This window comes from Bos indicus, chromosome X (genome assembly GCF_029378745.1).
Source record: "Bos indicus isolate NIAB-ARS_2022 breed Sahiwal x Tharparkar chromosome X, NIAB-ARS_B.indTharparkar_mat_pri_1.0, whole genome shotgun sequence".
NCBI lineage: Eukaryota > Metazoa > Chordata > Mammalia > Artiodactyla > Bovidae > Bos > Bos indicus.
Genome location: NC_091789.1, coordinates 77,136,722 through 77,158,917, shown reverse-complemented (window position 1 = coordinate 77,158,917; position 22,196 = coordinate 77,136,722). Strand labels below are relative to the sequence as shown.

Below are 22,196 nucleotides of genomic sequence, written 5' to 3'. Positions count from 1 at the left end.
GACCCCATGGACTGCAGTAAGCCAGGCATCCCTGTCCTTCACAATCTCCTTGAGTTTGCTCACACTCATGTCCATTGAGTCAATGATGCCATCCAACCATCTCATCCTCCGTCATCCCCTTCCCCTCCTGCCCTGAATCTTTCCCAGCATCAGGGTCTTTTCCAGTCAGTTGACTCTTCACATCAGGTGGAGCTTCAGCATTAGTCCTTCCAATGAATATTCAGGGTTTATTTACTTTAGGATTGACTAGTTTGATCTCCTTGCATTACATTTCTTCTAATGATAAATGAGTTATCTTCAAGGTTGACTCACTACTCTTCTTGAATCAAAGATAATAATGAAGAATGAGGGGCCAGTGGCACTTACTGCAGGTATCAAGAGATTTTAGAAACAGTTATTTCTTTTTTGTGAAGTCCCATTGTGATCTGAGACATTTTTTTGTAAATGCTCAGGGACAATTATTCTAGCCCTCTGCTGGAATTCTGTACAGTGCTGATAAAGTTGTGTCTTGTTTTTCCAAGCACAGAACATTTTTTTCCCATGGATATGTGGCGCCCTCTAGCGGCTATAATAGACATAATGTCTGGTGAAATAAGAATTCTAGACCCAACCGAGACAAATTCTGGCTCCAATTCTAAAGTTGTGTCCTCTAGTTTCATTCTTTTACAAGTGGTTGACCAGTTTTCCAAGCACCACTTGTTAAAGAGATTGTTTTTTCTCCATTGTATATTCTTGCCTCCTTTGTCAAAGATAAGGTGTCCATAGGTGCGTGGATTTATCTCTGGGCTTTCTATTCTGTTCCATTGATTTATATTTCTGTCTTTGTGCAAGTACCGTACTGTCTTGATGACTGTGGCTTTGTAGTAGAGCCTGAAGTCAGGCAGGTTGATTACTCCAGTTCCATTCTTCTTTCTCAAGATTGCTTTGGCTAGTCGAGGTTTCTTGTATTTACATACAAATTGTGAAATTATTTTTTCTAGCTCTGTGAAAAATACTGTTGGTAGCTTGACAGGGATTTTATTGAATCTATAGATTGCTTTGGGTAGTATACTCATTTTCACTCTACTGAATCTTCCGATCCATGAACACGGTATATTTCTCCAACTATTTGTGTCCTCTTTGATTTCTTTCACCAGTGTTTTATAGTTTTCTATATATAGGTCTTTGGTTTCTTTAGGTAGATATATTCCTAAGTATTTTATTCTTTTCATTGCAATGGTGAATGGAATTGTTTCCTTAATTTCTTTCTATTTTCTCATTATTAGTGTATAGGAATGCAAGGGATTTCTGTGTGTTGATTTTATATCCTGTCACTTTACTCTATTCATTGATTAGCTCTAGTAATTTTCTGGTGGAGTCTTTAGTGTTTTCTATGTAGAGGATCATGTCATCTGCAAACAGTGAGAATTTTATTTCTTCTTTTCCAATTTATATTCCTTTTACTTATTTTTCTGCTCTGATTGCTGTGGCCAAAACTTCCAAAACTATGTTGAACAGTAATGGTGAAAGTGGGCACCTTGGTCTTGTTCCTGATTTTAGCATAAATGCTTTCAATTTTTCACCACTGAGAATAATGTTTGCTGTGGGTTTGTCATATATAGCTTTTATTATGTTGAGGTATGTTCCTTCTATGGCTGCTTTCTGGAGGGTTTTTTTCATAAATCATTGTTGAATTTTGTAAAAGGCTTTCTCTGCATCTACTGACATAATCATATGGCTTTTATTTTTCAATTTGTTAATGTGGTGTATTACATTTATTGATTTGTGGATATTGAAGAATCCTTTCATCCCTGGAACACTTTCTAATACCATACACAAAAATAAACTCAAAATGGATTAAAGATCTAAATGTAAGACCAGAAACTATAAAATTCCTAGAGGAGAACATAGGCAAAATACTATCTGACATAAATCACAGCAGAATCCTCTATGACCCACCTCCCAGAATATTGGAAATAAAAGCAAAAATAAACAAATGGGACCTAATTAAAATTAAAAGCTTCTGCACAACAAAGGAAACTATAAGCAAGGTGAAAAGACAACCTTCAGAATGGGAGAAAATAATAGCAAATGAAGCAACTGACAAATAATTAATCTCAAAAATATACAAGCAACTCCTGCAGCTCAATTCCAGAAAAATAAATGACCCAATCAAAAAATGGGCTAAAGACCTAAACAGACATTTCTCCAAAGAAGACATACAGATGGCTAACAAACACATGGAAAGATGCTCAACATCACTCATTCTCAGAGAACTGCAAATCAAAACCACAATGAGGTACCATTTCACGCCAGCCAGAATGACTGCTATCCAAACATCTATAAGCAGTAAATGCTGGAGGGGGTGTGGATAAAAGGGAACCCTCTTACACTGTTGGTGGGAATGCAAACTAGTATAGCCACTATGGAGAACAGTGCAGAGATTCCTTAAAAAGCTGGAAATAGAACTGCCATACGACCCAGCAATCCCCTCCTGGGCATACACACCGAGGAAACCATAATTGAAAGAGACACATGTACCCCAATGTTCATTGCAGCACTCTTTATAAAGGCCAGGACATTGAAGCAACCTAGATGTCCATCAGCAGACAAATGAATAAGAAAGCTGTGGTACAAATATACAATGGAGTGTTACTCAGCCATTAAAAAGAATACATTTGAATCAGTTCTAATGAGGTGGATGAAACTGGAGCCTATTATACAGAGTGAAGTAAGCCAGAAAGAAAAATACCAATACAATATACTAACACATACATATGGAATTTAGAAAGATGGTACCGATAACCCTTTATTGGAGACAGCAAAAGAGACACGGATGTATAAAACAGTCTTTTGGACTCTGTGGGAGAGGGTGAGGGTGGGATGATTTAGGAGAATGGCAGTGAAACAAGTATAATATCATATGTGAAACGAATCACCAGTCCAGGTTCAATGCATGATACAGGATGCTCGGGGCTGGTGCACTGGGATGACCCAGAGGGATGGTATAGGGAGGGAGGTGGGAGGGGGTTCAGGATGGGGAACACGTGTACACCCGTGGTGGATTCATGTTGATATATGGCAAAACCAATACAATATTGTAATTAGCCTCCAACTAAAATAAATACATTTATATTTAAAAATTAAAAAAAAATAAAGTTGTGTCCTTATGTGCTCCAGTATTCATTGCAGCACTATTTACAACAGCTAGTACATGGAAGCAACCTAAACGTCCATCAGCAAATGAATGGATAAGGAAGCTGTGGTACATATACACAATTGTCCATTACTCAGCTATAAAAAGGAACGTACTTGACTCAGTTCTAATGAGGAGCATGAAACTGGAGCCCATTATACACAGTGAAGTAAGTCAGAGAGAAAGAGAAATACTGTACATTTAGTTAGTTCAGTTCAGTTTCTCAACCGTGTCAGACTCTTTGCGACCCCATGAATTGCAGCACGCCAGGCCTCCCTGTCCATCACCAACTCCCAGAGTTCACTCAGACTCACGTCCATCAAGTCAGTGATGCCACCCAGCCATCTCATCCTCTGTTGTCCCCTTCTCCTCCTGCCCCAATCCCTTCCAGCATCAGAGTCTTTTTCAATGAGTCGACTCTTCACATGAGGTGACCAAAGTACTGGAGTTTCAGCTTCAGCATCAATCCTTCCAAAGAACACCCAGGGCTGATCTCCTTTAGAATGGACTGGTTGGATCTCCCTGCAGTCCAAGGGACTCTCAAGAGTCTTCTTCAACATCACACTTCAAAAGCATCAATTCTTTGGCACTCAGATTTCTTCACAGTCCAACTTTCACATCCATACATGACCACTGGAAAAACAATAGCCTTGACTAAATGGACCTTTGTTGGCAAAGTAATGTCTCTGCCTTTCAATATTCTATTTAGGTTGGTCATAACTTTCCTTCTAAGGAGTAAGCATCTTTTAATTTCATGTTTGCAATCACCATATGCACTGATTTTGGAGTCCCAAAAAATAAAGTCTGACACTGTTTCCCCATCTATTTCCCATGAAGTGATAGTACCAGATGCCATGATCTTTGTTTTCTGAATGTGGAGCTTTAAGCCAACTTTTTCACTCTCCTCTTTCACTTTCATCAAGAGGCTTTTTAGTTCCCCTTCAGTTTCTGCCATAAGGGTGGTAGCATCTGCATATATGAGGTTATTGATATTTCTCCCAGCAATCTTGATTCCAGCTTGTGCTTCTTCCAGCCCAGAGTTTCTCATGATGTACTCTGCATATAAGTTAAATAAGCAGGGTGACAATATATAGCCTTGACATACTCCTTTTCCTTTTGGAACCACTTTGCTGTTCCATGTCCAGTTCTAACTCTTGCTTCCTGACCTGCATATAGATTTCTCAAGAGGCAGGTCAGATGGTCTGGTATTCCCATCTCTTTCAGAATTTTCCACAGTTTACTGTGATCCACACAGTCAAAGGCTTTGGCATAGTCAATAAAGCAGAAATAGATGTTTTTCTGGAACTCTCTTGATTTTTTGATGATCCAGCGGATGCTGGCTATTTGATCTCTCGTTCCTCTGCCTTTCGTAAAACCAACTTGAACATCTGGAAGTTCACGGTTCATCTACTGCTGAAGCATGGCTTGAAGAATTTTGAGCAATATTTTACTAGCTTGTGAGATGAGTGCAATTGTGCAGTAGTTGGAACATTCTTTGGCATTGCCTTTCTTTGGGATTGGAATGAAAACTGACCTTTTCCAGCCCTGTGGCCACTGCTGAGTTTTCCAAATTTGCTGGCATATTGAACACAGCACTTTCACAGCATCATCTTTCAGGATTTGAAGTAGCTCCACTGGAATTCCATCACCTCCACTAGCTTTGTTCATAGTGATGCTTTCTAAGGCCCACTTGACTTCACATTCCAGGATGTCTGGCTCTAGGTGAGTGATCACACCATCATGATTATCTGGGTCGTGAAGATCTTTTTGTACAGTTCTTCTGTGTATTCTTGCCACCTCTTCTTAATATCTTCTGCTTCTGTTAGGTCCATACCATCTCTGTCCTTTATCAAGCCCATCTTTGCATGAAATGTTCCCATGGTATCTTTAATTTTCTTAAAGAGATCTCTAGTCTTTCCCATTCTGTTTGTTTTCCTCTATTTCTTTGCATTGATCGCTGAAGAAGGCTTTCTTATCTCTTCTTGCTATTCTTTGGAACTCTGCATTCAGATGCTTATATCTTTCCTTTTCTCCTTTGCTTTTTGCTTCTCTTCTTTTCACAGCTATTTGTAATGCCTCCCCAGACAGCCATACTGTACATTAACACATATAATATAGTGCAGGGTATTCTCTAGTTGCAATGCACAAGGACTACTCTGCAGTTGTGGTGCGCAGGCTTCTTATTGTGGTGACTTCTCTTGTTGCGGAGCATGGTCTCTAGAGCACAGGCTCAGTAGTTGTGGTGCACAGGCTTAGTTGTTCTGTAGCATGAGAGATCTTCCTAGATCAGCACTGAACTTGTGTCTCCTGCACTGGCAGGAGGATTCTTTACCACTGAGCCACCAAGGAAACCGCCAGAGAGGCCCTTTTTCTGCCAAGCTCTGCCAAAATTGCAAAATACACATCGTCGTTTTTTTGAGCACTACCTCTTATGGTGATTTGTTGAGCAGTAAAAGTAACTGTAACACAAATCAATGTTCTGTTTCTGAAATCTGTGCAAGGGGTGGCAAAAAGAAATCTGTCAGGTCAATACTTTGAAACTGGAAGATTGTTTTGTCATTGAAGCAGCCTACATCCCAAATTGTTCTCGATCCACGGGAAAAGAAGGAATTTTACTCAGGTACTCTGATCTGGGAAGATTTCCTACTTGAGTGCACTCTGTTACCTAGTCTCTTCTCTCAGCATTCCATCTTACAAGTGACCCTGTTTCCTTTACCTTAGGGATTTAGAAAAATGGTACTGATAATCTTACATGCAGGGCAGCAAAGGAGACACAGATATAAAGAACAGATTTTTGGACTCAGTGGGAAAGGCGAGGATGGGATGATTTGAGGGAATAGCATTGAAGCATGTGCGTTACCATACATAAAATAGATGACCAGGGAAAATTCAATACATGAAGCAGGGTACCCACAGCCACTGCTCTGGGACAACCCAGAGGGATAGGGTGGGGAGGGAGGTGAGGGGGGGTTTCAGGATGGGGAGACACGTGTATACCCGTGGCTGATTCATGTCAATGTATGGCAGAAAACTACAACAATATTGTGAAGTAATTATCCTCCAATTTAAATAAATAAATTAAAAAAAAAAAAAACAAAGTTGTGTCCTGCTGATGCCCATAACCATGTAGTGACTGAGACAGACTTAGAAATCCTAAACACAACAATCTGCTATTAACTTATCATATTTCCACTGAAGATATTGCCCTTGCTGCTAACATTTGGAAAGAACACAGTCCTTAAAAGTGCAGGTGTTTTTTTTTTTTTTTTATGTTTGCTTTTTTTTGGATTTAGATCTTTTTGTATTAATGTGTTGTCTGTTAATAGAAGAAAATGTTATAGTCCTAGTCTCTCATCTGCCAGAGCAGGCAGAAAGATGGTGACCAGGGCATCACTAAATAACATTGTTCGTGAGCCCACCTAACAATCAGTGCTCTTTGAATACCATCAAGAGCCCAGGCACTCTTATTTTGGAACCGTTGCTCCACAGTGTATCAAGTTATAAAATTTCATATATACCTCCTACCTAAAAATAAATACTAAACAAATAAGATTTTGACTGTTTTAAATTTAAAATTATTCACACCAAGCAATTGGTTAAATTACACTAAACAGTTATTTCTCTGAAACCATTATACATACTTGGGAATTCTGCTGATGTAGGAACAAAATCTAATCTCCAAATTATTTTCAAATGAAATGAAATTTTTATGAATACTAAATTTAATATTTAAAGAAGTCAACATGGTAATATTTTGCAGCTATTTCATGAAACATTTCCTAACTCTGATTTTCTAGTCTTCTTTCTGTATTATAGGGTAAATAATAATTTTACCTTCTCAAATGCTATATGTATAACCAATTCACTTTGCTGTACACTTGAAACTAACATAACATTGTAAATAAATATATGAATAAATAAAGCACAACATAACATTGTAAATCAACTATACCCCAAAACAAATTTCTTAAAAATAAATTAATGAAATTAAATGTTAGAAGACACAACAAAATCTTAAAAACATCGAAGACCTAGACAAGAAAGTGATGAACTATCAGAGTAAGAAAAGGGGAGAATTAAATTCAAAGAGCTCAGTGATGCATTAGCACTGCTTTTGCGCAGGGAGGGCATTTGCTGAATAAGATAATGAAGTTTCGAGACAGATAGACTTTCTCTTTTGGCATGGGGAATGAAGATAAATCATCTGGAGACTCCTGGCCCCGAGTAGGGTGTGAGAGCATAAGTAGTATCCACTTGAGAAAAGGAAAAGAAAGCTGTCCTTAAGAAGTAAGTGTAGTTAAATCATAGAAGAGGGCAACAGAGGATGAAATGGTTGGACGACACCACTGGCTCAATGGATATGAGTCTGAGCAAACTTGAGGAGATAGTGAAAGATAAGGAAGTCTGGTGTGCTGCAGTCCATGGGGTCGCAAAGAGTCAGAAACAACTTAGTGACTGAACAACAACAAAAAGCAAAGAAAGAACATTCAGAGAAAAGGTTTTAGATGTGCGAGTTTTCTCATCATAAAGCAGAACCTCCAGTGAATACACCAGAAAGGTTTGGGAAGAGGAAAGCATGGGGACTGAAACCTGAAGTAGAATTTCCAAATGAGAGACATTTTTTAGTTCTTATCCTATATTATATGCATGACCCATATCTACCAGAATTTATTCGACCCCTGTTTGGAACCCTTGCATGTGACAGATACCCTTAATTCCATAGCTTTCATATTCTGTCTGTTCACAAATGCCCATGTCATACACCCAATTCTACCACTCACTATGTACACTATGTACAGCTCACTGAAACTGCCTTATAACCTCTAACTCAGCAGTTGGCCCAAAAATTCAGGACAGGGAATCAAAATGTTTATTTTTGAGTAGTGTTATACTCATTCTGATGCCACTACCAGTATGACAGCCTGGTGTATCAAAGGAGCTATGGGACAGGGAAGTATTTGTAGGAACTTACCTGCCCTCTCCAGGGCTTCCCTTGTGGCTAAGCTGGTAAAGAATCCGGCTGCAATACGGGAGACCTGGGTTCAGTCCCCGGGTTGGGAAGATCCTCTGGAGAAGGGAAAGGCTACCTACTCCAGTATTCTGTCCTGGAGAATTCTATGGACTATATGGGGTTGCAAAGAGTTAGATACGACTGAGCAACTTTCATTTTCACCTGCCCCCTCAGAAAATTTCCAAACATTAAGGACTTATATCAAGAAAATCAGAGAGAAAAGAAGAAAGTAAAACCTGCTAAGAACTGTTCTTAGACTCCATTCTTTACAACGATGGTATAAGGCCTCTGCTTACACCCTCTTCCACCCCAACCAAATTCTTGTGATTAGGAAAACATCAGATAGTTCTTCAATAAAACCAACATTCTCTACCACTTTAGATCAGAGCAACATTGAGCCCAAATTATAACAATAGACTGGAGTAACTATTCAGTTTGCCAGCAATTCCATCTCTAGGAACTCATTTGAAAAAGGAGTACTAGAGATGTGGGCACAGATTTGTTGATAAATGTATACTTCAGCCTTAATTACTTAGAATAATTGAAAACAAGCAATATGTTCAGTAATACAAAACTGCTTAAAGCTATTTTGTTATATCTATGGAATGGAATCATGTAAAGCCATTAAAAATCATGTAGAATAATATTTTCTGACATGTGCTAGGTTTAAAATATATGTTCTCAGTGATAAAAATCTATTTACAAAATAGCATATATCTTGTAGTAAGTTTGAAAAATATATTCTCTCTATCTTCCTCCTCACCATTTTCCTCAACTCTTTATGCCCACCCTCATCTGTCTATCTCTGACTAGGTCTAGAAGGGTTACACCACCATATTGAAAATAATTATCTCCAGAAACTGGGTTTGTGGGTCATTTTTTTTCAAAGTTTGTTGTTTTCTGCACATAGCGTACATTCATTTTATAACTTTTAAAAATATTATTGCATTTAATAATTTCCTATGGCAATTCATCACAAACACTATGTGAAAACTCGAGTTCATTATTGCTTTAATCAGATCTTAAATTTTCCAGTTCAAGCCACTGCACAATTGCACTCATTTCACATGCTAGCAAGGTAATGCTCAAAATCCTTCAAGCTACATTCCAACAGTATGAGAACTGAGAACCTCCAGATGTACAAGGTGGATTTAGAAGGCAGAGGAACTGGAGATCAAATTGCCAACATCCATTGGATCATAGAAAAAGAATTCCAGAAAAACATCTACTTCTGCCTCACTGACTATTCTAAAGCCTTTGACTGTGTGGATTACAACAAACTGTGGAAAATTCTTAAAGAGATGGGAATACCAGACCACCTTTCCTGCCTCCTTCAAAATCTGCATGCAGGTCAAGAAGTAACAGTGAGAACCGAATATTTAATGTCAGACTGCTTTCAAATTGGTAAAGAGTACATCAAGGCTGTATATAGTCACTTTGCTTATTTAACTTATATGCAGAATACATCATGCGAAATGCCAGACTGGAAAAAGCACAAGCTAGAATCAAGATTTCTGGGAGAAATATCAATAACCTCAGATATGAAGATGAAACCACCCTTATAGCAGAAAGGGAAGAATAATTAAAGGGCCTCATGATTAAGGTGAAAGAGAAGAGGGAAAAAGCTGGATTAAAATTCAGCATTCAAAAATAGAAAATCATGGCATCTGGTCCCATCATTTCGTAGCAAATAAATGGAGAAACAATGAAAACAGTGACAGATTTTATTTTCTTGAGCTCCAAAATCATTGCAGATGGTGACTGCAGCCATTAAATTAAAAGATGTCTAGTCCTTGGAAGAAAATCTATGAAAAACCTGGACAGCATATTAAAAAGCAGAGACATTACTTTGACAGCAGAGGTCTGTATAGTCAAAGCTGTGGTTTTCCCAGTACTTATGTATGAATGTGAGTGTTGAACCATAAAGAAGGCTGAGCACCGAAGAATTGATGCTTTTGAACTGTGCTGTTGGAAAAGACACTTTTGTGTCCCTTTGACTGCAAGGAGATCACACTAGTCAATTCTAAAGGAAATTTGAATATTTATTGGAAAAATTGCTGAAGCTGAAGCTCCAATACTTTGACCACCCGATGTGAAGAGCCGACTCATTAAGAAAGACCCTGATGCTGGGAAAGATTGTAGGCAGGAGGAAAAGGAGATAACAGAAGATGAGATGGTTGCATGGCATCAATGGGCATGAGTTTGAGCAAACTTCGGGAGATGGTGAATGACAGGGAGGCCTGATGTGATGCAGTCCATGGGATCACAGGGGTCAGAAACGACAGAGCGACTGGACTGAACAGACAAACGAACCTTTCCAGTCAAATTACATGAACAGATGGTTTGGGGCTGCTCTATGAAGGATTTAAGAAATCTGTGTGCAGATCATGAAGCAACGGTTAGAACTGGACATGGAACAACAGACTGGTTCCAAATCGGGAAAGGAATACGTCAAGGCTGTATATTGTCACCCTGCTTATTTAACTTAATTGCAGAGTGCATCATGAAAAACGTTGGGCTGGGTGAAGCACAAGCTGGAATCAGGATTGCTGGGCGAAATATCAATAACATCAGATATGTAGATGATACCACCCTTATTGCAGGAAGCAAAGAAGAGATAAAGAGCCTCTTGATGAAAGTGAAAGAGGAGAGTGAAAAAGCTGGCTTAAAACACAACAATCAGGAAACTAACATCATGGTTTCTGGTCTCATCACTACATGGCAAATAGATGGGGAAACAATGGAAACAGTGACACACTTTATTTATTTATTTTTTTTTTTGGAGGGGGGTGCTCCAAAATCACTGCAGATGGTGAATGCAGGCATGAAGTTAAAAGACACCTGCTCCTTGAAAGAAAAGTTATGATTAGCCTGCTGCTAAGTCACTTCAGTTGTGTTCGACTCTGTGCGACCCCATAGACGGCAGCCCACCAGGCCCCCCCGTCCCTGGGATTCTCCAGGCAAGAATACTGGAGTGGGTTGCCATTTCCTTCTCCAATGCATGAAAGTGAAAAGTGAAAGTGAGTCGCTCAGTCGTGTCCGACTCTTTTCAACCCCATGGACTGTAGCCTACCAGGCTCCCCCGTCCATAGGATTTTCCAGGCAAGAGTACTGGAGTGGGGTGCCATTGCCTTCTCACAGGTTATTAAAAAGCAGAGACATTACTTTGCTAACAAAGGTCTGTCTAGTCAAAGCTATGGTTTTTCCAGTAGTCATGTATGGATGGGAGAGTTGGACTATAAGGAAGGCTGAGCGCTGAAGAATTGATGCTTTTGAACTGTGGTGTTGGAGAAGACTCTTGAGAGTCCCTCGGACAGCAAGAAGATCCAACTAGTTAATCCTAAAAGAAATCAGTCCTGAATATTCATTAGAAGGACTGATGCTGAAGCTGAAACTCCAATACTTTGGCCACCTGATGCAAAGAACTGACTCATTTGAAAAGACCCTGATGCTGGGAAAGATTGAAGGAGGGAGGAGAAAGGGAGATAGATGATGAGATGGTTGCATGGCATCACCAACTCAATGGACATGAGTTTGAGTAAACTCTGGGAGTTGGTGATGGACAGGGAGTCCTGGTATGCTGCAGTCTATGGGGTCACAAAGAGTCAGACACGACTGAGTGACTGAACTGACTGAACTGAAAATGAAGCAAAAATGATCATTCTAGAATATGCAGTCAAGAGATGGTTGAATATAGTAATGATCAGTTCAGTTCAGTAACTCAGTCATGTCCGAAACTTTGTAACCCCATGAACTGCAGCATGCCAGGCCTCCCTGCCCATCACCAACTCCCAGAGTTACCAAACTCATGTCCATTGAGTCAGTGATGCCATCCAACCATCTCATCCTCTGTCGTCCCCTTATCCTCCTGCCCTCAATCTTTCCAAGCATCAGGGTCTTTTGAAACGAGTTAGCCCTTTGCATCAGGTGGCCAAAGTATTGGAGTTTCAGCTTCAACATCAGTCTTTCCAATGAACACCCAGGACTGATTACTTGGGCGGACTGGTTGGATCTCCTTTCAGTCCAATGGACTCTCAAGAGTCCCCATCACACCAACACCACAGTTCAAAGCATCAATTCTTGGGCGCTCAGTTTTCTTTATAGTCCACCTCTCACAACCATACATGACTATTGGAAAAACCATAGCCTTGACTAGATGGACGTTTGTTGACAAAGTAATGTCTCTGCTTTTGAATATGCTATCTAGGTTGGTCATAACTTTTCTTCCAAGGAGTAAGTGTCTTTTAATTTCTTGGCTGCAGTCACCATCTGCAGTGATTTTGGAGCCCAGAAAAATAAAGTCTGACACTGTTTCTACTGTTTCCCCATCTATTTTCCATGAAGTGATTGGACCAGATGCCATGACCTTCGTTTTCTGAATGTTGAGCTTTAAGCCAACTTTTTCACTATCCTCTTTCACTTTCATCAAGAGGCTTTTTAGTTCTTCTTCATTTTCAGCCATAAGGGTGGTGTCATCTGCATATCTGAAGTTATTGATATTTCTCCTGGCAATCTTGATTCCAGCTTGTGCTTCTTCCAGCCCAGAGTTTCTCATGATGTACTTTGCATATAAGTTAAATAAGCAGGGTGACAATATATGGCGTTGATGTACTCCTTTTCATATTTGGAACCAGTCTGTTGGTCCATGTCCAGTTCTAACTGTTGTTTCCTGACCTGGATACAGGATTCTCAAAAGGCAGGTCAGGTGGTCTGGTATTCCCATCTCTTTCAGAATTTTCCAGAGTTTCTTGTGATCCACACAGCCAAAGGCTTTGGCATGGTCAATAAAGCAGAAGTAGATGTTTTTCTGGAAATCTCTTGCTTTTTCCATGATCCATTGGATGTTGGCAATTTGATCTCTGGTTCCTCTGCCTTTTCTAAAACAAGCTTGAACGTTTACAAGCTCACAGCTCATGTATTGCTGAAGCTTGGCTTGGAGAACTTTGAGCATTACTTTACTAGCTTGTGAGATGAGTGCAATTGTGGGGTAGTTTGAGCATTCTTTGGCATTGCCTTTCTTTGGGATTGGAATGAAAACTGACCTTTTCCAGTCCTGTGACCACTGCTGAGCTTTCCAAATTTGCTGGCATATTGAGTGCAATACTTCCACAGCATCATCTTTTAGTATTTGAAATAGCTCAACTGGAATTCCATCACCTCCACTAGCTTTGTTCATAGTGATGCTTTCTAAGGCTACTTGACTTCACATTCCAGGATGTCTGGCTCTAGGTGAGTGATGACACCATCGTGATTATCTGGGTCATGAAGATCTTTTTTGTACAATTATTCTGTGTATTGTTGCCATCTCTTCTTAATATCTTCTGTTTCTGTTAGATCCATAACTTTTCTGTCCTTTATTGAGTCCATCTTTGCATGAAATATTCCCTTGTTATCTCTTATTTTCTTGAAGAGGTCTCTAGTCTTTCCCATTCTATTGTTTTCCTCTATTTCTTTGCATTGATTGTTGAGACAAGCTTTCTTATCTCTCCTTGGTATTCTTTAGAACTCTGCATTCAAATGGGTATATCTTTCCTTTTCTCCTTTGCTTCTTGCTTCTCTTCTTGTCACAGCTATTTGTAAGGCCTCCTCAGACAGCCATTTTGCTTTTTTGCATTCCTTTTTCTTGCGGATGGTCTTGATCCCTGTCTCCTGTACAATATCATGAACCCCCATCCATAGTTCTTCAGACACTTTGTCTATCTGATCTAGTCCCTTAAATCTATTTCTCACTTCCACTGTATAATCAGAAGGAATTTGATTTAGGTCATATGAATTGTCTTGTGGTTTTCCCCACTTTCTTCAGTTTATGTCTGAAATTGGCAATAAGGAGTTCATGATCTGAACCACAGTCAGCTCCCTTGTTTTTACTGTATAGAGTATAGACTGTATAGACTGTATATAGCTTCTCCATCATTTGCTGTAAATAATATAATCAATCTGATTTCAGTGTTGACCATCTGGTGATGTCCATGTGTACAGTCTTCTCTTGTGTTTCTGGAAGAGGGTGTTTGCTATGACCAGTGCATTCTCTTGGCAAAACTCTATTAGCTTTTGCCCTGCTACAGTCTGTACCCCAAGGCCAAGTTTGCCTGTTACTCCAGGTGTTTCTTGACCTCCTACTTTTGCATTCCAGTCCCCTATAATGAAAAGGACATCTTTTTTGAGTGTTAGTTATAAAAGGTCTTGCGGATATTCATAGAACTGTTCAACTTCAGCTTCTTCAGCATTTCCTGTTGGGGCATAGACTTTGATTACCGTGATACTGAATGGTTTGACTTGGAAATGAACAGAGATCATCATTCTGTCATTTTTGAGATTGCATCCAAGTATTGCATTTTAGACTCTTTTGTTGACTATAATGGCTTCTCCATTTCTTCTAAGTGATTCCTGCCCGCAGTAGTAGATATAATGGTCATTTGAGTTAAATTCACCCATTCCAGTCCATTTTAGTTAGTCGATTCCTAGAATGTCGACATTCACTCTTGCCATCTCCTGTTTGACCACTTCCAATTTGCCTTGATTCATGGACCTAATGTTCCAGGTTCTTATGCAGTATTGCTCTTTACAGCATCGGATCCTGCTTCTATCACCAGTCCCATCCACAACTGGGTGTTGTTTTTGCTTTGGCTCCTACCCTTCTTCATTCTTTCTTGAGTTATTTCTCCACTGATCTCCAGTAGCATATTGGGCACCTACCGACCTGGGGAGTTCACCTTTTGGTGTCCTATCTTTTTGCCTTTTCATACTGTTTATGGGGTTTTCAAGGCAAGAATACTGAAATGGTTTGCCATTCCCTTCTCCAGTGGACCACATTCGGTCAGACCTATCCACCATGACCTGTATGTCTTGGGTGGCCCCACATGGCATGGCTTAGTTTCATTGTATCTTAGTAAGGATCAAGTATAATATAATCTATAATATTATTCTAGGATAAAATCACTGGTTACCCTGTTTCCCCACATATACCAAGTACTGTTAATAAGGACCTGCAGATTTTTTCTATATACCAATTTATTGGGAAAGTTTTCACTTAAGTTAATATATCTGTATTTAAAAGAAATTAAATACTAGCAATTGTCTTCCCATTTCTCAAAGTTCCTGATAAGACTAACTGGACTTGGTAATACTGCCTACCACTCAGTCCTCTGGAGTTACTAATTTTGTCATATGGGTATGTAGAATCATTAGAAGAGTTTTTCTTTTTTTTTTTAATTAATTAATTATTTTAATTTTTTCTTTCTTTCCACTTTTTTTCATCAATTCAAAATAGATTATAGGTTCAAATAGAATATATGTTGACCACTAAGAGTTGAGGGGTTTATTATGTTATTATATTGCAAATTATGTCCATCATGCCAAATCAAAACTTGAAGGAAGATTTTCCTGTCCTGTGGGTGGGAAGCACAGTCACAGTCACCCTGATATTAACCATGATGAGGGAGGCTAGGTCACTGTTACTTACTTCAGCCTGATCATGTGTATAAAGATTTTTATTTGTATTTATTAAAGATCAGAGTGGGACAGATGGAGAGCTCAGAAAAGACAGACTATGTGGGGGAAAGGTGAAGAAAGGGACAAGAAGAGCAAAGGCATGGAGATAGGAGAAGGCAATGGCACCCCACTCCAGTACTCTTGCCTGGAAAATCCCATGGATGGAGGAGCCTGGTAGGCTGCAGTCCATGGGGTTGCTAAGAGTCAGACATGACTGAGCGACTTCACTTTCACTCTTCACTTTCATGCATTGAAGAAGAAAATGGCAACCCACTCCAGTGTTCTTGCCTGGAGAATCTCAGGGACGGGGGAGCCTGATGGGCTGCCATCTATAGGGTTGCACAGAGTCGGACACGACTGAAGCGACTTAGCAGCAGTAGCAGCATGGTTACTGTAGTGGGGATTAAACAATGATTATTCAAGGAAGTTGGTTTGGGGAGCAATGGATGAGACTGTGTGAATTTTGTAGGGCCAGTTTATGGTGGGAGCTCCTTAGAAACAAACACACTTCATGTTTGTTTTGATAGTCAGTGGAAACCTGTCTTAAGTATTTCAGGCCACACTGTTCTTAGTGACACATGAAAATTATGTTTTAGGAAGGGAAATAGCTAACAGTTATTGAGTACTTTCCCTGTTCCACACAATGTATTAAAAATGATATTTAAGAAGGTAACCTTTGGAGTTGGTTGAAGTCTGACCTTAACTCTGGAATTTATTAGGTAAATGACTTTAGGAAAATTACCCATTTTCCTGAGTTTGCCTGAGTCTTTATCTGAAAAACTGAAGTGATTATATCTACCTCTCAAGGTTGTTGCACGAATCACATAGATTGGAGAAGGGAGAATCTATTAGGATGCTATTACAATTATTGAACCTAGGGAAATATGATAAAGCATTAGAATGTCGAGGGAGGACAAAGTAAAGAAGTAGGACAGGTGACTGTCTCCACTCTCATTTCTGTTGCAAGTTCCTTATATCTGTTCATTTGACATAATCTGGGAAGTATAATTATTGTAGTGGGAGATCCTTAGAAACACACTTTACGTTTGTTTTGATAGTCAATGGAAACCACTCTGGGCATTATCAATTGTTTGCTCATTTCCCTAGAGCTACAAATAACCTTTTGCTCTCTCTGTTCACCATTTCCACATCTCCTGAAAGGTATGATCCAAATTCCCTTTCCATAACCAGTTACAAAGCAAACAAAACAAAAATCATTCACTTTCTTATACTGTATTTTCAATTTCTTCCTCCATTCTTGAGTTTGCCAGTCAATCAGGCTTCCTGAGAATTCTCACGGAAGCAGGATTCCCTAATTTAACAAAAAGCGAAACTCAAAAAGAAAACCAATCCTGCTGTTTCTGGACTTGTGGCAACCTGATACTTTTCCTAAGCCACAGCACTCAGTCCTTCAGGGTCCAATTCCTACCGCCAGCTAACACCAAAACTACCACTACAAAATAGCAGTCTTAAAATGCACAAGGCTTTGAGAACTTGGGCTTTCTTACTAATGTCTGGTTTCAACGTAGAACTTCCTCTTTCAAAGGAGAATTTCCTCTTTCAAAGAAAATATCTTATTTGTATACATTTCTGAGCAGGAAGGCACAGAACTTTGAGTCTTCGTGAGGAAAGGTCCTTCATTGCAATCAAATTTAACTCAACGCTCCTTCCTTTTTCTTTCTCCTTTCCTTATTTTCCCGGATTCAACAGATCTCGCGGTGCTATTCGAGATTCCCCCCCCCCCCCCAAAAAAAAAAAAAATGATGCAAACGAGCCTGTGCCTTCTGGACTTTGGGGCTGGGATTGCAGCGGTCGAAGCGCAGTGAAAGCAGCCAAGGGCGGGGCTCTGGGAAGTTCCCCTTCCACCTTCCCCCACCCTTCTTTTCCAAACTCTGTACGGCCCTTAGCTTGATTCCAGACTTTGCTGCAGCTGCTCTCCAGCCGTTTGCAGGATTCAAAGAACTACAGAAGCTGTTCCCAAGATGGTGATCCGTGTGTATATTGCATCTTCCTCTGGCTCCATGGCGGTAAGGAAGGTGGAAAGCCCACCTTTGTTATTTTTCTACACATCAGTCTCCTGCTGCCCCAGAACCCTTGAATTGCTGCCCCAGAACTCTTGAATTGCATAAGTTAGTCTGGCAGCTTCTTCTTCGGTAGACACAGGCACTTCCCACCCAACCCCCCGTCTTCCCTTTTCTGCTCTTTGTTGCATCGATTTCATTTTTCCATGGAGTTTAGCTTTCTTTGTCTTACGATGTTAGGGCCACATTTCTTCTTTGAAGGAAAACGAAAGCTTGGGAGTTTTGGGAGATGGTGGTATTGAGTTTTTAGGGTTAGGTGAATAAATCAAGTCACATACTGGTAAGAATGGGACATTTCACATATGTGTTCTAAGTATGGAGGCAAGGGACAGGGGTGCACATCTGTAAGGGATGTAAAACATGGTCTTACTGATGATGGTGAAGTGGAGGCCTACTAAGGCACTGTGATTATATTTCACAGAGACCCCTATAATAAAAGAGTAATATTTTGCCAATGTGTAAGAGACAGTTATTTAACTTTGGCCTAAAGAGTCTGTTAGAACTAGGCAGAATGGGAGACATCAGGAATAATGATAAACTTTTTTTTTTTTTTTTTAAACAATGTGATAAGGGATCTGTTTTTTTCTTCCATATCTTACCTTATTTTGACTTTTTCTTTTCTTTCAAAAAACATTACTTCGAACAGTTTCTAACTGCTTCAAATATATTGAGAACTGGAAAGGGAACTAAAAAGTGGCTTTCTTGTGTAGGTGCAGACCCCAGTGACCACTTCTTCAATTGATAGGACATCCCCCTCTCATTCATGTGCTCTTAATTTAGAACAACAATTTTCAACAGTTTTGGGGAGCAATAGGCTGGCTAAACTAGGGGAAAGCTGAGTGTATATGCATGGTAAATAAAAGGGTCTCTTTCACAATTCGCAAAAAGCAGATTTTTTTGCTTTTTGGGCTCAGGATGTGGGTTTGGGATGCAGAATGTATGAACCCCCTCTCTCTTCTGAGCTTTAGGGCAGCAGCAACAAAAAAAAATTCCATGTTTTTTGTTGTTATGTATTTTTGTTTTGTTTATCCCCAAGAGGATTTGGAATAGAACTGAAAGTTGTGCGAAATCACAAGAACTTTGAACCTTCAATTTGTCTGGCAACTGTATGTGGCTGTATTTAGACAGTTTTGAAATAGAACACTTAAGCTTACATTTTGGAGTAAGTTTAGGTTGAAAACAAAAAGAAAACTTCTTATATTCTTTTTGAACTTCATTTTATGAGCTTCTTGCCTTATTATTTTCCATATATATTAATTATGATATTTGAAATAATGTTTGAGCTGCTCAGAGTCTCAAGTCCAATACAATAATTGTAAAATTTAGAAGATCAGCTTAATACCTTTAGTTAAATCCCAAATTAGGTTGAACAGATCAGGAAGTTAGTTTTGATGATTTTATTGGATAACATGCAGTTTCAATACTGCTTATTTATTCTTTGCTTTGTTGCTCTTCTACACCTTCCTAAAAAGCAGATTCAACAAGAAACTCCTTTCAGAATTTCTGTTTAAGTAGAAACAACTATTCCTCTTTCTTTGTTTAGACTTTAGCTTCTTAGGGCCTTAAAATTTACTACTATCTCCTACTATATCCTTTACCAGATTCCATTGTTGAAGACTATACAAATAAGAAATATTTATGCTTTTTGTGTTTTGTTCCAAATATTTTTCTTATGGGTAATTATAGATTTGTCTGTTGTTGCAGTAATTATAGTTCTTGCAAACCTATTATCAAAATTCTACTGCATCTTGCCAAAATAAATTTTTGTTCTATTATAATCTAATAGTACTTTTAAATAATATTAAAACAGTGTAAAATTAGTAAGCTTCAGAAGAGTTATTTTATAACATACATGGGGACTCTTCAGTTTGCAATACTAAGGTCTTTCCTTTAAGAATGCTGTCGTGTTGTATTTTAACATATGATTTAGAAAATTTGAGGCAAATATCCTAACAGGAACTCAGCAATAATTACACAAAGTGAGATGCTTCTATAAGTGACTAAGTATAGTTCTCTGAAGAGCGTTTAAAGGAAAGCTTTTGGTTTTGGATTGTGAAGTCTTTGTTTTCTTACTCCTGTTAGTGATTTTAATAAAATTACCAACACTAGATGTTTTATCAAACAAGGGAGGATCTATGATAATTACAACTTAGTGTGACCTTAACTCAAGAGTACCTATCCTTCACAGTCCAATTAAAACAAGTTTTCAAACTTGTATTCAACTCTGCGCCAATTACAAAGGTGTAGCACTTGCTTCTCAAAAGTTTAGAAATGAAAGTGAGTATGTTGCTTTTTATACCATTATAAAATGGTATAAAATTCCTTGATAATAGCCATAATAGTGATAGTAAGTAGGGACACTTAAGTGTGTCAGATACTATCTCATTTTTTCTTATCCTATGATTGTCTCTACTTTTAGGGTAAGGAAATATAGGTTCAGAGAGGTTAAACAACTTTCTCAAGGTCATACAATTAGTAAGCCACAGAGTTTGAATCCAGTACAAGCTGTTTGAATCCAAATGATATATGTTTAAAGAAATACATCCTCCCAGTGATGCATGACAGCTAGGAGACATGCAGATATAAATGTGAACAGAAGGGAGTAAGTCCTGTAAGTGGAATTGCTTGGGCATATACAATCAGGGGGATAGAAAAATGAGGATCTAGTATAGAGGAGGGATAGTATGTCTAAAGGTAAATGTCAATAAGTGTGCTAAATTCACATAAGGCCAGGGATATAGAGAAGATGCACATTTGGAATTGGTCTCATATAGGAGAAGGATAAAATTCAGGTCTTAATACTGTTTTTTAATTTTTTTAGGTACAAACCATTTAATAAGAATGCAACTCCCAAGTTGTCTGTCTATAGGAAGTGATTTCTGCTTTTTCAGAACTGCTCATGCATGTTTTGACTTACTGTAACATAACAGTATACGCCATGCCATTTTTTTCCCTTGAAATTGTAATGTACTATAAATTTGCATTTAATGGAAGAGGAATAGTAAGCATAGAGCCTATAATAAACTTAGTGAATTTCAATAACTTAACAAAAATCAACCTTGGCCTTTGATCAGGATCTCTAGAGTGATAATAGCATGGAGAATTATAACTGACTTAGAGGTTTCTTCCCATACTTTTCCTCAGGTCCATAATTATCTCCATTTCAGGGTCTCTATGAATTTTAGATGTACTTAGTATAGAAATTTTAAGATTGAGTAGATAGATTGTGATAAATTTCTGAGGGTATTATTTATGGACTAACTTTTGTAAAATGATCTCTTTTGTTTTACTGTTAAAACAAACTAGTTGTAGCTTAGATTGTCCATATAGTAAATGAAATCTACATAATTTTCCTTTGTGGCATTATTCTGTGTATGAGTTATAAAAGCTAGTGATTGCCAAAACATTAGTCACTAGTCAGTATTTTCTTCATTTGGATAATATGGACATAAAACAACAAGCCACAGTTCTTCATCTGTATGATTCTCAAGTATTCTCAATAATAATTGCATTATGTGAAAGAGTATTTGCTGCTCTTTTTTTCATGGAAAGGCATTTTAAATATAACAGTGTGTGTATTTCAATCCTAAACTTCCAGTTTACCCCCCACCACACAAACTTCCTCACTGTAACTATAAGTTCATTCTCTAAGTCTGTTTTATATTTTGTGAATAAGTTCATTTGTATCATTTATTTTAAGATCCCATGTATCAGTGATGATATTTATCTTTCTCTGTCTGACTTCACTTAGTATAATCTCCAAGTCCATCCATATTGCTGCAAATGACATTGTTTCATTATTTTTAATGGCTGAGTGATATTTAATCATATATATTTACCACATCTTCTTTATCCATTCATATTTTGATGGATATTTAGGTTTCCTCCATTTCTTGGCTATTGTAAACAGTGCTGCAAAGAACACTGGGGTGCATGTATCCTTTTGAGCTATGGTTTTCTCTGGATATATGCCCAAGAGTAGGATTGCTGTATTGTATAGTGGCTCTATTTTTAGTTTTTTAAGGAATAGCTGTGCTGTTCTCCATACTGACTGTATCAATTTACATTCCCACCAGCAGTGTAGGAGGATTCCCTTCTCTCCACAGCCTCTCCAGCATTTATTATTTGTAGACTTATAAATCATGGCCATTCTGACGGGTGTGAGGTGATACCTCATTATAGTTTTGATTTGCATTTCACTGCAGATGGTGATTGCAGCCATGAAATTAAAAGACACTTACTCCTTGGAAGGAAAGTTATGACCAACCTAGATAGCATATTAAAAAGCAGAGACATTACTTTGCCAACAAAGGTCCATCTAGTCAAGGCTATGGTTTTTCCAGTAGTCATGTATTGATGTGACAGTTGGACTGTGAAGAAAGCTGAGCACCGAAGAATTGATGCTTTTAAACTGTGGTGTTGGAGAAGACTCTTGCGA

The 22,196-nt window shown here is 38.6% G+C and overlaps 1 protein-coding gene across 1 annotated transcript in view; it reads left to right on the top strand.

Annotated features, from left to right (window-relative positions):
- The first annotated feature begins 17,452 nt into the window (after positions 1-17,452).
- Positions 17,453-22,196, top strand: part of SH3BGRL (SH3 domain binding glutamate rich protein like) — a 120,618-nt gene continuing 115,874 nt past the window's right edge. The window contains exon 1 of the mRNA XM_019956181.2: positions 17,453-17,704. Coding sequence (XP_019811740.1) covers positions 17,660-17,704 — 45 coding nt within the window. The 5' untranslated portion in view covers positions 17,453-17,659. The remainder of the gene's footprint in view (positions 17,705-22,196) is intronic.